Source organism: Armigeres subalbatus, chromosome 2 (assembly GCF_024139115.2).
Source record: "Armigeres subalbatus isolate Guangzhou_Male chromosome 2, GZ_Asu_2, whole genome shotgun sequence".
NCBI lineage: Eukaryota > Metazoa > Arthropoda > Insecta > Diptera > Culicidae > Armigeres > Armigeres subalbatus.
Genome location: NC_085140.1, coordinates 32,845,427 through 32,861,695, shown reverse-complemented (window position 1 = coordinate 32,861,695; position 16,269 = coordinate 32,845,427). Strand labels below are relative to the sequence as shown.

Genomic DNA, 16,269 nt, shown 5'->3' with positions numbered 1-16,269 from the left:
AGAACGAGTGGTCAAAATATTATTGTACATTAAATACACATCGGAAAACGGTAGGCTGCTCATCCCTCGATATGCATTCCTAGTTTGAAAGTAAGGAAATTTGTTTTACTTGCTTGCTGTACTTCTCAATAGTTAAAAAAAACTCCAGCATGCACATAAATTTAATGAGAGAGTTAGTTACGAATGAGTCAATAGAATTGGGAGACGGGTTTCATCCTGCACGATATCCCAACAAGTCGTAGTGTGAAAAAAGTTGTCCAGACGCTCACACTCCTTTCTAGATGTTCAGGAGGGTTTCTGTGAGAAACCGCGACTATCTCTTTCGATGAACTTGGAAGGGTTCTTCCAAAATTTCTGAATTTTTCGTGAAAGTAAAAATAAAAGGAAATTTGAGGGAGCTCAATGGATCGGTGTTGGAATGGGGGAGGAGCCGTTTTGCAAAAAAAAAACCATGCGGCCGAAGGACACTAAGCCGAAAGTGGTTTGGCCCAACATACCTTTTGGCCAAACAGACCACTAGGTCAGTGATCCCCAAAGTGCGGCCCGCGGGCCGCATGCGGCCCTTGAAGCCTTTACCTGCGGCCCGCGAAGGATTTCAGAATCTACACTACATGTGGCCCGTTGATAACCTTTAGATGACACGAAACGCTTCTCATCATGCTCAGTTTTTTGTTATACTCAGGGAAGCTGTCAAGTTTACATAATTACGATGTTTAAGCACCATCATGAATAATTAAAAATTTAATTTAGAGAAATTGATCAATACACGCCCCTATAATTCTAAGCGTGACAATTCATCACTTCAAAGATGTTACGTAGGCCAACTTCGATGGTGTTGCCCCGGGCTATGAAAATAGCTACTTCGTCATTTTTTCGCAGATTCTATCGAACTAAATGTTAAACTGCTGGTCAAACTAATGTTGCCATATACTGCTCTGAAATAAGGAAACTTTCAATGCAAGTTAGGGTTTGGCAAAATTTATATTTGTTTTATTTTCAACTCCATAAAATAAGCTGAATACCAAGATACTTTACGCTACTGTACTGCAAGGCAGCTTTTGACTCCGGGGGCTACATTGGATTTTCTAAAAAAAAGTAAACGGATAAAATATCAAATTTGAAACTGAAAGTGGCCATCCAACTATCAACACGACACCCGGATGATGATAATGGCAATTTGAGAGTCATTTACGTTATAATTCTTGTTTAAAAATGTCCAAAATAGCCCCCGATTTGTCAAAAGAACCCTCGAACGATGGTACCTAAAATATTTAACAAAGTCAAGAATTTCCTCATTAGTTGATGAATAAAAGGTTTCTGTAAAATTCAATTGACCGGAAATCTAGAAACACGGTAAATACTTAGTGCGGAATTCAGATTTATTCGATTTCTATTCAAAACTACTGGCAAGTTCACCTGGCTTTGGAAACATATTTATCGTTATTTGACACGACAAGTTATGATCAATGGTATCTCGAAATCTTAATTTTTATCTGTTCAATGGCACAGAATTGGAGATTTCAAAAGCTTGAATGTCCAAATAGGAAATAAAATTATTCCATGTATTTATGCACATATTTAAAGCCCTTGAACCGAAAGAATAAGGTTAAGGAATCGTTACTGTTGTGTGCAGTGAACAATAATCCTTCAAATAAATCAGAATCCTTGAATCGGACAACATATGATAATTTGGGAAAATAGATTAATATGTTCTGCAAACTATGCTGAAAAGTCAGCTACGGTGATAAAACCCGTAGAATAAAATGTTTTTACAAGTATGTTTTTTAAAGAAGATTCATCACAACAAATTTAACTGAAATGTGAAACAGATAATAAAAATAGTGTTGATGAAGCTGTAAAATTCTACATGAAACGAAGAGCAAAGCCTGCAAATGTACTGCGGCCCGCTTCAACAGTTCAAAATTGCTATGCGGCCCTAGATAATACGCATGCTGGGGACCACTGCACTAGGTCATTTGAAAGAACAGGTCATTTGGCCGAACAAGTAATTTGGCCGAACAGGTGATTTGGCTGGGCAGGTTATTTGGCCGAACTGGTCATTTCTCAATTATCATTTCTCACTTCTCACTGCGAAGAGAGATGTCTTTCTTCTTACTTCGCTCTTCTCACTTTTCACCGTGAGAAGTGAGTAGTGAGACGTCTCACTTCTTAATTCGCACTCCTCATACCTCACTACTCACTTTGAAAAGTGAGTAAGGCGACAACTCACTTCTCACTTCGCACTACTCACCTTTCTAGGAGAGTTCGACTATGATGGTGATATTTGAGGTTATGGCTTTTGGTCTACTTATGCATTATTCATTGTCCACAGACTCCTTGATAAAGGTACAATATATGAGGGGGTCAAACGCAAAGGGGTGTAAATGACAAAAAGTTAGTTTCGAGAAAAACGGGTGCAAAGTTTTTCAATATTTTTTCGCTCCATACAAATTGTATGGAAGGTAAAACAATTACTAATTTTCACATTTTTTCAAAACAACGTACAAGCTGTATCAACATATTGCCGCAAAGCTTTAAAACCAAAGCATTTTTTCCTGTGGTCAACTCAATTTTGACCAAAATGTCACTTACACCCCTCTGCTTCTAACCCTCATATGTAACCGAATCGTCGGATAAAAACGTAAAACCCGTTTTGGAGCATAAGAAGACTGGACGCCATAACCACAAATAGCACTACTTACCTTTCGCAGTAAGAAGTGAGAAATGATTAGTGTAAAGTGGGACGTTTCATTTTTAATTAATTATTCTCATTTCACATTTCCCACTGTGGAAAGTGAGTAGTCCGAAGAAAGAAATGAGGCGTCTTACTTCTTACTTCGCTCGTCTTACTTTGTACAGTGTGAAGTGAGAAATGATTAGTGAGAAGTGAAATGTCTCACTTCTCACAATGAAAAGTAAGTAAGTGAAAATTGGAAAGGGTGAAGTAAGACGCCTCTCTTCTCACTTATCATTTCTAACTTCTGATTTTTCACTTTTTTTTCAGCCAAATGGATTTCAGCCAAACGACCCTTCCCCGTTGGAATGAGTTTCCCGTGGAAACCCAAAGAAATGTTCCGAAGAAATTCAAAGGAATTTTCAAAAGAAGTTCAAAACTATTCCGACTGGAAATTCAACAAAATTGCTTTTGGAAAGTCAATCAATTTTCCAGAAAATAATCACAAGAGGATGGCCCCGCGACGCAGTTGGCTACACATTCGCCTGATAACATGATGATTATGGGATTCGATTCCCGGACCACCCCCAACAACCTTTTATCAAGTCTCTTCCTCGGTCAAGTAGACAGAACATTGCATCTGTAAGCGAGTCTGAGTTGCACCTGCAGATTGAGGCTGGAGGTACCAATTGACCCAACTGAGCTATGAGCTTCGGATACGTCAAAGTATCGGTTTGAATCGAGTTCGTTTATTTCCGTAGCTGTATCTTCAAGCCTGTCCAGTCCATCCAATGGTTGGCCTTACAGTTTCCCGCCCAACTCGACGAAGTTCATCCACCAGAGGAGGATTAAATTGATTTTCACAATCAGGGCAAAAATTTCTTGAGCCAGCAAGATCGCCTTTATTTCCGAGAATTTAAGGTCACCCGAAATTGTCCATCGTGCCTTTATACGCAATGCTAAACTAAAGGACAGTAACATACGTCAGCGTCAATTCTGAGTCTATGGTCGTTTTTGTACCAAATAACGCCTAAAAATATCAAATACTGTTGGTATCAGGTATCAGAACGTCGGCTCAGGGGGCACGTTCCCCTCAATTTGGGAGATTTGTGCCATCGCCTTCACTGGCCTTTCTCATCATTTACCTGACGGAAAAGGAAGTGAAAAGGGAAAAGGAAGAGGAAGTGAAGTTGGAAAGGAGAATGGAACCATTTATAGGAAAGCCAATTATGTAGACTCACACGCATTCAGCTAGGGACTAAAGAGTGGTCACAAAAACACAGTGGACGTAACAATGGACGAACGTCAAAGACGAAACACAGAGTGCACTGTGAAAAACGCATAATGCGAATCCATATAGGTGACAATTTGTTGAAAACTAATTAAAACACATATTCATAACCCTACTCTTATTTAACCTCACGATGAGGTTGAAAGCCGCATCACACCGAAAGTTAGGGGTCACCTGTATGGTGGACTTTTACCACTGGAACAGGCAATCCGTAATGTTATTCTTAGCCAGATAACCAGCTGCCGACACCACACGGCTATCTAGGCTGTTCGTGGAGAGAAGTTGACATTGACTTTACGTCAACTCTCAATGTGGCCGAATAGCCATTAGCCTAAAAATATCAAATACTGTTGTTTTCTTCTTCTCACTTCTCACAGAAATATAGAAAACTAACCTTCTACACACTCTCCTATTTAAGATTTTTAGTAACATATCGAAATCATTATTCGAATTGGATTAATTAATCTATCAAAGCAACATGTTTTCTGCGAAGTACAAGTCATGCAGTTCTTGATATCACTCGCAATAATTGAAACGCTTTCTACGCTTCGACGCGTTCCATTTAATGGGGTAGTGATTGATGTTTTTCTCGCGATTCGTGTCTATGCGTTTTTCCCCTTAGGGAAGATCCATAAAGTACGTCACGCAAAATTTGGCGATTTTCAACCCCCCCTCCCCCCTTCGTCACACCTTTTGTAATAAACCTCTAAAATTTTTGTATGAGTCGTCACGCTGCTCGAAACCCCCCCTCCCCCCTAGGAGCGTGACGTACTTTGTGGATGGCCCCTTAGATTGATTCCTATTCACTCACACCAGTTACATCGCTTGCTTCAATGCTTTCCCATACGTTCCGCAGAGCTGTTGATCGGCAGCCTTGGGCAAAATTATCATTTTTCTTGTGAAATACTGTCTAATAAATCAACATGCCACTTCAATCAAAAATGCAAGCTTGATGATGATTTGTTTCCGCTATTCACCGAAGAAGATAACCAAAACAAATCCAACTCTAGTGTGATTAGATCACAAAACAAGCCCTCCGGACGACCCTGACTTTTCGGCACTCGATTATTATCCGTTTCAAGCGCTTCGATTGGGATCCCTTCATAAATCCCTCCCGGTGCGTTTTCTCCCCGCCATCGTCAATCGATCAAGCCTCACCCGAAAAGAAAGTTGTGACAGATAGGTACTTGGGGTCCCAGTCGTGTCGCTGGGCACGGCTTTCGAAATACCACTCGAATATGATGGAGATAGGAAACGCCCTTTGCGGTGGTCCGCGGCCGTGGTTCCGAAGGGACCATAAGTGAATAAAATTCGTGGTTTATTGTCTCAGCTTGGCAATCGAATATTTCCGGTGATATACGACTATGAATTAGCTTGCATCATCCGGATAGCAGAAGTGGCCTTGCCCAATGCATGCGACTGATGATGCCTCATTTGACAGACTCCAGTCACATCGTCATCGGGAGGGAAATCTAATGTGGATCAACTCTTTCAGCGAGGCAGAAAAAGCTCTCACGAGCACGGAAGCCACGGCTTGAATGTCACTTTCATATGCTGATCATCGTTTTGAAAGAAAGACGTTTATGAATGACAAATGTCGTGCAAGGTTTGACGGCGAACTAAGCTGATGCCGGGCGGTTTGGGAAGTAAAACTTTTGAATCGTCTCTTGGGTCTTCCGGAGATGCGACAGCATGAGAAGCATCGAATCGAGGCACTTATTTATGAGAAAGGCATATGATGCGCGTGATTGGCAAGTGTTTGTATATGCTGTAATACTTATCATGCTGGATGCTCCATGAATAACACATAAGTTCCCATAAGAGGGCCTTTCCCTCTTCCGGGGGGGTTTTATCGATGATGCATCTCACCGTCGTCGCATCGCCGTTTCGTGATGCTGCGAAGTGAATTGCGTGTCGGAATTTCTCCAGTTCATGAAGGTGAGAGTTTTTGATCATGTCGTGAAACACGATATCCATTAGGAAACGCACATGTTTGGCAGTCGGTTAGCAGTCGAAATGGTTTTCTTACCGCAAAATGTATTCATTACAAGGCTAGTTAACGAGCTCATGACATCTCTTCTTATTATTTATGACTTGGAATCATGAAGTCATTAACATTCCTAGGGGAGTTGATATTTTGATTTTTGGTATTTATCTTTTCGAATTCGAAACACGACTTCCTCAAACTCAGCGAACACTATTACAATTGAATCTTGGCTGGGACTAAGAGAACTAATAGTAGGATTTGAAATCAGATATTGGAGGGCCAGTTTGGAACCAGAACCAGAATTTTACCTGCGTTATTACCTATTGTATTAGATAAGTTTCTTGTTTGCGAATCCCATTAAGAAAATAGTTCTCTTATTATGGCTTAACAAAAACAGCGAGACCCCCATTCTTGTTTGCATTGCAGATCAACAAACTGAATCACCGTTTGAGAAAGACGTACAAAACATCAGAGTTTATGGAATTGAAATGCTAATGAAACTGAAAAGTACAGCTGAATAATGCTTCGCATTGATAACGCACCCCGAGTAGCATCTGCTTTCGTTCAGGGAAGAACAAATTGAGTGGATGTTGATTTGTGGATCGCGGGGAATCCCTTGAAAAATATCTCTTTATCATTCATTTCATTTGCTGCTGCTTTCATCGAACGAAAAACAATCGTTGTCTAGCCAGTTGATGGGAAGCATCCATATAGAATTGTTCGCAATTTCTTCGTTCGAACTGAAATCCGCTAGAATGAAAACCAATTTGTTTCGAATTCTCACGCAGTTCCTGCTTATTGCACTGGTCGGTTGTTCCCTGGTAAATGCTGCACCATTAGAAGATGAAAGCGAGACGAAGTTATCGCGAGTTGGTAAGATATTTGTCTCCAATTTTCCATAGTTCAGTGAACGTGAACACTTAATAACAAATGTGTTTCCTATCAGTGCGTCAGACGACCTACAAGTACCAAGAAGCAGTAGCTGCTTACACATTTTCGCCATTTGCTCCGAAGACTAGCCCCACAACTACGACTACTACCACGGTATGTACTGATTATACTGGATGTTGTTTTCATGCGAAAATATGTCGTTCGCAATTGCAATCTTGTAGCCTGGATGTCTGATATCAGTAAAAGTTTTAAAAGTCTCATTCCAAGTGATTCGAAGAATTATACATATTTCAATAAGCTAATGAAATTCAAATCAAAAATTGAAAACAGCATGCTATAAATTTCATCCAAAGAAGCTAATTATCTTATTTTTTACAGACTCCAATACCCGTTACAACGAAAAGGCCGTGGTACAAATTGTGGAGATAACTAATTCGTGTATGAGACATGCAATTGAAATTCAATATATTGCAACAAGGTGGGAAAGCGGATGCTTCCTGTGGTTGTTTTGTGTTTGGATGACACTTCGAATATGTGCAACATTCGCACGCAGTATTTCTATTGGATTTACAGTGAGCTCTCCTTTATGTGACCTTCCTACAGTGCTCAAAAAACTCACACTTAAAGACAATCATCACGGAATCTAAAACTAAATGTACTCGCGTTATCAAGGGCAACCCGTTCATAACGGAAGCCACGCACAACTGTCATTTTTATTATTTCAGCTTTGCTTCGTTTCAGCATGCGACAATAAATGACAGTTGTGCGTGCTTTCTGTTTTGAATGGAGTTCCCTTGAAAACGCGAGTTCAATTAGTTTTCGATTCCATCAGGATTGTCCTTAAGGTGTTCGAGATTTGGCCTAGCAATATGTATATCAGGCATTTCTTAGCCAGATTCACATGGATATGTAATATACCAAACATAATCGTTAGCTCATAAACTTCCCGAATCTGACTTCAGATTGTTAATCGGCCATACCTGCATTCTGTAATCGTCTGACGAACAGATTGTCCTTCTACTTTGTTTGTTATCTTATTTCAAATTACTAATTCCACCAAGCTTTTCTCTTTTTTTTTTAACTAATTTTATTTGCTAATTATCTAATACATGCATTCATCTCTTAGACTAGGTGTTCCGTGTTTTCTTAACACTATCATCCTTATTTGCTATGTTATATTTTTAGTTATTATTAATACATTTCAATTGCCTCTGGCAGTTAGAATTTTTCCTCTGGTTGACTTGAACCATGTAGGAATTACAATGTTTTCAACTTAAACTAAACTTAACCTATTTTATACTAAGGGTACAAGGAGTTAATCGTTGCAATAGAAGATTGCAACGATATTTGTCTAAAATTTGAAATTATTTTGTTGGACATTTGTTGCAATGTCTCAATATTAGAAATTCTATGAAGTTCATTGGTACTATACCACGGAGGCAACTTCAGAATCATTTTCAAAATTTTATTCTGAATCCTCTGGAGTGCCTTCTTTCTGGTATTGCAGCAACTAGTCCATATTGGCACAGCATACAACATGGCTGGTCCAAAAATTTGTTTGTAAATCAAAAGTTTGTTCTTAAGACAAAGTTTTGATTTTCTGTTTATAAGTGGATGTAGACACTTAATATATTTGTTACATTTGGCTTGAAGGCCTTCAATGTGATTTTTAAAAGTTAATTTTTGACCTAGCAGAAGTCCTAAATATTTAGCTTCGCTAGACCAATTAATTGGAACCCCATTCATAGTGACAATATGTCTGCTAGAAGGTTTCAAATAAGAAGCTCTCGGCTTATGTGGAAAAATTATAAGCTGAGTTTTGGAAGCATTCGAGGAAATTTTCCATTTTTGCAAGTAAGTGGAGAAAATATCCAAACTTTTTTGCAATCTACTACAAATGACACGAAGGCTGCGCCCTTTGGCTGAGAGACCTGTGTCATCTGCAAACAAAGATTTCTGACACCCTGGTGGTAAATCAGGTAAGTCAGAAGTAAAAATGTTATATAAAATGGGCCCAGGTATGCTGCCTTGGGGAACACCAGCTCTTACAGGTAATCTATCAGATTTAGAATTCTGATAGTTTACCTGCAGTGAGCGATCTGATAAATAATTTTGGATCAGTTTAATAATGTACAGAGGAAAATTAAAATTCATCAATTTTACAATCAAACCTTCATGCCAAACACTGTCAAATGCTTTCTCTATATCAAGAAGAGCAACTTCAGATTTGTTGAGCCGAATTAAGTTCGTAACTCTTAGTAACTGATGAGTGGTTGAATGCCCATGGCGAAAACCAAATTGCTCATCAGCAAAAATAGAATTGTCATTAATATGAACCATCATTCTATTTAAAATAATCTTTTCAAACAGTTTGCTTATTGAAGAAAGCAAACTGATTGGGCGATAACTAGAAGCCTCAGCTGGATTTTTGTCCGGCTTCAAAATTGGAACAACTTTGGCGTTTTCCATTTATCTGGGAAGTATGCCAATTGAAAACATTTGTTAAATAAATTAACCAAAAAGGATAAAGAGCTCTCAGGAAGTTTTTTGATAAGTATGTAGAAAATACCATCATCACCTGGAGCTTTCATATTTTAAAATTTTCTAGTAATAGATCTCACTTCATCCAAATTAGTTCCCAACGAAGGGTCAAAAACATTCTCTTGATTGAGAATGTCTTCGAATCTCCGTGTAACCTGATCCTCAATTGGACTAGTGAGACCTAAACTAAAATTATGGGCACTGCTGAGCAAGTTTTTGAGCCTTTTCGCCATTTGTTAATAAAATTTTATTTCCCTCTTTAAGCGCTGGAATTGGCTTTTGAGGTTTTTTTAAAGAATTTTTGTTAATCTCCAAAAGGGTTTCGAACTGGGATCCAACTTCGAGACATTATTCTCAAAGGTGGTACGTTTTTTAATTTCATTTTGCAAATCTCGCCAAATAACTTTCAACGCGGGATCGCGAGTTCTTTGGTATTGCCTTCTTCTCACATTTTTAGTAGCTGAAGATCGTCGTCAATAATAATGGAGTTGAATTTAACTTCACATTTCGGAATTGCAATGCCTCTGGCTTCGACAATTAAATTTGTCAAAGATACGAGAGCATTATCAATATCACTTTTGGTATCGAGAGGAATATAAATATCAAAATTCCTATCGATATACGTTTTATATAAATCCCAATCAGCTCTATGATAATTAAAAGTAGAGCTGATTGGATTATAAATGGCTTCTTGTGAGATTTCAAACGTCACAGGAAGGTGATCAGAGTCAAAGTCAGCATGAGTTACCAATTGGCCACAGAGCTGACTTGAATCCGTTAAAACTAAATCAATTGTAGAAGGATTTCGACTGGAAGAAAAACAAGTTGGGCCATTGGGATATTGAATAGTATAATATCCCGCAGAACAATCTTCAAATAAAATTTTACCATTGGAATTGCTTTGAGCATTATTCTATGAACGGTGTTTGGCATTGAAGTAACCAATTACGAAAAATTTTGATTTGTTGCGAGTCAGAATTTGAAGATCAGCTTTCAACAAATTCTTTTGCTGCCCATTGCATTGAAAAGGCAAGTAGGCTGCAATGAAGGAAAATTGTCCAAAATTTGTTTCAACAGAAACTCCCAAGGTTTCAAAAACTTTGGTTTCGAACGAAGAAAATAATTTATGTTTGATACGTCTATTGATGACAATGGCGACCCCACCACAGGCGCTGTCAAGACGATCATTTCTGTAGATAAAATAATTTGGATCTCTTTTAATGGAGAGTCCTGGTTTTAAATAAGTTTCTGTTATAATGGTCTGTTATAATTCCAATTTAGAACTTTCACACAATTATTTGGATCCATTGAAACGGAGTCCGATAACAATTTTTTGTGTGTACTTTATACCAACCTGAACAGCTTCAGGAATGGTATTCGCTTTGAACATTGCATCAATCATGTGATGCAATTGTTCAGTTAAAAAATCAAAATCGGAAGCAGTCATGCTACCTGAATCGGCAACATGACCATAATTTTCCGTTGGGACATGGGTATAAACCACATTTTGAGACGAGAAATTTTGTCTACCAGCAGCGATGTTTGCATACGTAGGTACATTGGAAAAATTGGAATTTACTGAAGTGCTTGCTACCCGTTGACGAGCGGCAAAATTTGTTTGTGAATTGTGGTGGGTATGAATTGCTCGACCGGTAACCGGTTTCGAAATTTGAGCGTTTGAAAAATTTCTACCCGTCGAATCTGGGATCCGATTGGAATTTCCCGTCATCAATTTTGCACGGGAATTCAAAACTTTTTTGCGTGAAGGGCATTCCCAGAAATTGGATTTATGATTGCCCCCACAATTTGCGCACTTAAATTTATTGGGGGCTGTCCATATACCACGTGGACATTTTAGGGGGGAGGGGGAGTATGCAGAATGTCCACGGCTCATACATTTTTTTACAAATATTATATGAACAATTGTCCACGCTGGGGGAGGGGGGTATCTGGAACTGAACAAAATCTGTCCACGTGGTATATGGACAGCCCCTTGGAATCTTCTCTCACAGGACATGCGTCCTTGGCGTGAGAGGTTCCACCACAAATCATGCATTTAGCATCCATGTGACAATGTTTGGTTCCATGACCCCACTTTTGGCACTTACGGCACTGGGTAGGGTTTTGGAAATTTCCCCCAGGCCTGCGGAAATGTTCCCATGTAACACGGACATGAGACATAATACAGGCCTTTTCCAAACTTTTCATATTATTTAGTTCACTTTTGTTAAAATGAACTAAATAAAATTCTTGAGAAATGCCTCTCTGGGAAGTACCAGGGTGGGATTTCTTTTTCATCTTAATTACTTGGACTGGTGAAAATCCAAGTAATTGAGAAATTTCATTTTTTATCTCATTCAGTGATTTATCATCACTGGGGAGACCTTTCAAGACGACTTTGAACAATCGCTCAGTTTTGTCGTCGTATGTGAAGAATTTATGGCGCTTCTCAGTTAAATACTGAAGAAGACGTTTGCGATCGTCAAAAGATCCCGGCAAAACGCGGCAGTCACCCTTCCTAGCAATCTGAAATGAAACCTTGATCCCCTGAACGTTACTCAAGATTTCATTCCGAAAGCCAGAAAACTCGGCAACAGATACCACAATTGGCGGAATCCTTTGCTTTTTCGCATGAATCGAATCACCTGGGCTAGAGGTAGATTCGATTTGCTCAATTTCATCATTAATCAAATCGAACTGATTGCTCAGTTCGATGGGAGAAGAATTAATTCCGATAAAAGAGTTCGAAGGAATATCTGAATTCTCCAGCTTCCTTCTATTTTTCCCGCGCTTTGGCAGGACGGTTTCGAAACCTTGTTTCTTAGAAGGAAGTGGAGAATTCAAAGACTCCCCCTTCCTCTTGTTTTTATTTATACTCATTGCTGAGCGTGGAGACGTGACCTTCTAAGAGGTTTTTTCCCAGAACGGTGTCCCTGCAGGATTACCACCGCTTGTCGGAATTTTACTTCCGCAAACGGGTCCAACGTAAAACGAAGGCACGGGTCCTTGCAAAGATCGTAACGGGATCAGTGGGTACAAATAGCGCTGGGAAGCACTGTTGAAATTAAAATAGCTTCGGGTAGTATTAAAAACTTCCTTCACGATGCGGTTGACCAAGCTTTTCTCTGTATTCTTATGTAAACTCCTATGGGATCGCGATCGCAATACGGCAATGCTTCAGATGTGTAGGAATATCTTCTATAGACAACCACTTCTTGGTATGTACAATCAAGTGGATAGATAAGAACGCCGATCAAGACGGGTCCGTCACCAAAATTTTAACCACCCTTAACGCCCATCTACAATGGTGAACGAACCAGCGAGTTTTGACAGAAAATACATGAGTTACCTGTATGTTAGTTATTATTTAGTTATTATTTTAGCCTCTGGCAGTTAGGATTTTTCCTCTGGTTGAATTTAACCATGTAGGAATTACAATGTTTTAAACTTAAACTAGATTTAACCTAATTTATGCTAAGGATATAAGGAGCTAATTGTTGCAACAGAATATTGTAACGATTTTTGTCTAAAATAGGAAATTATTTTGTTGGAGATTTGTTGCAATGTCTCTTGGACTTAGACATTTTATGGAGTTCATTGGTACTATACCACGGAGGCAACTTCAGAATCATTTTCAAAATTTTATTTTGAATCCTCTGAAGTGCCTTCTTTCTGGTAATGCAGCAACTAGTCCATATTGGCACAACATACAACATGGCTGGTCTAAAAATTTGTTTCTGTATCAAAAATTTGTTCTTGAGCCAAAGTTTTGATTTTCTGTTTATAAGTGGATCTAGACACTTAATATATTTGTTACATTTGGCTTGAATGCCTTCAATGTGACTTTTAAAAGTTTATTTTCAATCTAGCAGACGTCCTGAATATGTATTTATCTTCGCTAGACCCCATTTCGTTTTGGAACCCCATTCCTAGTGATAATACGTCTCCTAGAAGGTTTCAAATAAGAAGCTCTCGGCTTATGTGGGAAAATTATAAGCTGAGTTTTGGAAGCATTCGGGGAAATTTTCCATTTTTGCAAGTAAGTGGAGAAAATATCCAAACTTTTTTGCAATCTACTACAAATGACACGAAGGTTTCGCCCTTTGGCTAAGAGGCCCGTGTCATCTGCAAACAAAGATTTTTGACACCCTGTTGGTAAATCAGGTAAGTCAGAAGTAAAAGTGTTATACAATAAGGGCGCCAGTATGCTGCCTTGGGGAACACCAGCTCCAACAGGTACTCTATCAGATTTAGAATTATCCGATGAGCATATTCATGCTTATGGCTACCGCCTAAATAGCTTTTCAGCTAGTAAATAAATTAACGATGGTAAAAATGACCAATATTGATGAACGGAAATATTATGTTAGCCGTGCGGTAAGATGCGCGGCTACAAAGCAAGACCATGATGACCATGCTGAAGCTGTACTCGCTATGTTGTGATAACTTTTTACTGTTCATTTTGAAGTAATTTTGGAATGTCGACGTTATTCCGTGCAGAATCAGCGCGAGCGTCATCAAAAAAAGCCAATGTGCGCTAGTGTCGTTATGCATGCAAGAGCATACCAGCGCCATCGTGTTGTCAAAATGAGTTTGTTAGTTGCAATGTCGACGTCGATGGCGTTGAGGTTCGGTTTGTTTATTTACAAAAGATATTTTAGTTACTAGATAAAGATTGTCGCTGTCGTCGCTGTCCGGAACATCTTTTGCTGGCGAGGATAGGGGAGCTAAATGTCAAAAAAGGAAAATCCATACGATTTGACAGGTATGTACCACACATGTTTCGGACAGCAGAACAAAGGGAACAGTAGCGACAATCTTTATCTAGTAACTAAAATATCTTTTTTATTTACACATGTTTTGCAATAAATTTTGTTCGAGCCTCCATGTCTGTTCTCTGTGATCGAATGGTCGTTGCAGTGGCTGAGCGATTGGCACAGAAGGATGTAATATATCGGACAAGTCTGATTTACGGATTTGATTCGTGTGAACCATTCGAACGTTTTCTTCTCAGGTGGGTGGCACGACGCCATGTTTTTGTAGCCAACATTTCAGTATAAAATTCATGATAGTGTGTGTTTTGTTTACAAACATCACATTTGATTTTCATTGGGATACAGAACTGTCAGTGGGATACGGTTGCGCAATGTTGGCTGCAAAACAAACCTATTGTGTGAGATAGGGATGCCACCGGGCTGTTTCTTCTACGCTAATAGGATGTCGTCAGTTGCATTCTAGCAAAAAATCCGCTTGAGGCCCTTCCAAAACATTTTAACAATAGCTACTACACCTGATGGTATAATTGCAATATTTCCATTATCAGGCGACAGGTGGTGTTGCTGCGTGTTTGTATCAGTGTAATATTGCATATACACTAGTGACATCTGTTGTTCGATATTGTAAGCTTTCAATTTTCCTTCCACACACACGAGGTGGAGAACAGGTTTGAAGAAATTGAAAGTATACAGCTAGAATTTAGTATGGAGGTACAATGAAATCTCGCTTAACTTTTCAAAAGGACCTAAGTAACATTTTTTCATGAATTAATTTGAATAGCGCAATCAACAGAAAAACATAAAAGCTATTGATTGCTGTTACTGTTACTTAGGTCCTTTTGAAAAGTTAAGCGAGAAATCTCTGTAAAACAAGTCGTGGGTACAAAAAATCTAAAAATTATTTGTTGCTTTTTGACCTAGCTTTCATATTGACGTGATGCGTAGTTGATGAGAACGGATGATTTGTCCATACAAGGAAATTCATTTTATGTACTTTAAATGTTGTGGCGCCTTCTCGTTCAAACAGCACCTTTGTCTTTGCCTTATTAAGTAAGTGAGTGGACTAACTTTTTGCAAAACTATTGCGTGAATCCAACAAACTAAATCCTCAAAGAAATTCTCTGTGCTAAATCTTTAAAGTGGTTACGGTCCAGTACCTTATCACATGCACGGTATTATTATTATTTATTCAGACTAAGGCCGAAGTGACCTGTGCGGTATCCAGCTTTCCACGTTCGCCATAATGGCGGCTGCTATAAATAAATCTGACAGTAACTGCTTCCGACGCTGAACTGCTTTCGACGCTTCCGATGCGATGATGGTCGTATCATAGCAACTATTTTCACATTGTTTATTTATTGTTACGTGAGTTGGTACAACCTGAAAAAACTGGAGAAACTTCTCGTAAAAAGCTTGCAGCAATAAGAAACATTTAATTAATATGACGAACATATATATTCATTTTTTTTATATTTTAGGTAGAAGAAGAACAATTTGGCATTCAAACGCAACATTTATATAAAGTGTCCATACTTTTTATTGAGCTTGCAACGCAACTAGCTTTACTTAGCACTCGGATCCAAGTTCTTCTAAGGGGATCCGATTTAAGATACGTGGACATATGCACTCGTCTGAATGCTCTGCCTTCTTCGAAGTAAACTTGGTGAGAATCTATCCTCGATTTAACTTCACTGCTCTGAGTTGATGAGGATGCTCGCAGAAGCCAAATTGTGCAGTTAAGGTGGTTATACAACAGAGCCACAAATCGGCCATCTTGGAAACCACGTGCTTTTTCTAGTGATTTTTCAAGAGCACGAATTGAGAGAACCACAATGCCCATGGGGATAAAAACATCCGTAGATCGTTTGCTTACTTATGCTAAACAATCGACTTGAATTTCAGCATTGTACGAAAATTATTATGCTAGATTTGAACTTTTGATAATAGGAGTAGCAAACCGTGTGGTGAATTTAAAATTCACCACATGGCTTGATTGTATAATCACCTTAAGTGCACTTGACCGTGTTAATAAAATCGAACTCCTCGGTGGAACTGGGAATCTAGCGGTAAAAAGGAAAATAAATAAAATCAAGAACTACATCATTCGTTT

General features: G+C 38.8%; 2 protein-coding genes across 4 annotated transcripts in view; both read left to right on the top strand.

Annotated features, from left to right (window-relative positions):
• The window catches only part of LOC134218433 (uncharacterized), a 914,466-nt gene that overhangs the window by 722,293 nt on the left and 175,904 nt on the right, over positions 1-16,269 (top strand). The window lies entirely within an intron of this gene.
• Positions 6,619-7,334, top strand: LOC134214211 (uncharacterized). Its single transcript, XM_062693621.1, has 3 exons — positions 6,619-6,825; positions 6,899-6,996; positions 7,222-7,334. Exons 1-3 carry the CDS (start codon positions 6,648-6,650, stop codon positions 7,270-7,272), a joined length of 327 nt encoding a protein of 108 aa, XP_062549605.1. The 5' UTR covers positions 6,619-6,647; the 3' UTR covers positions 7,273-7,334.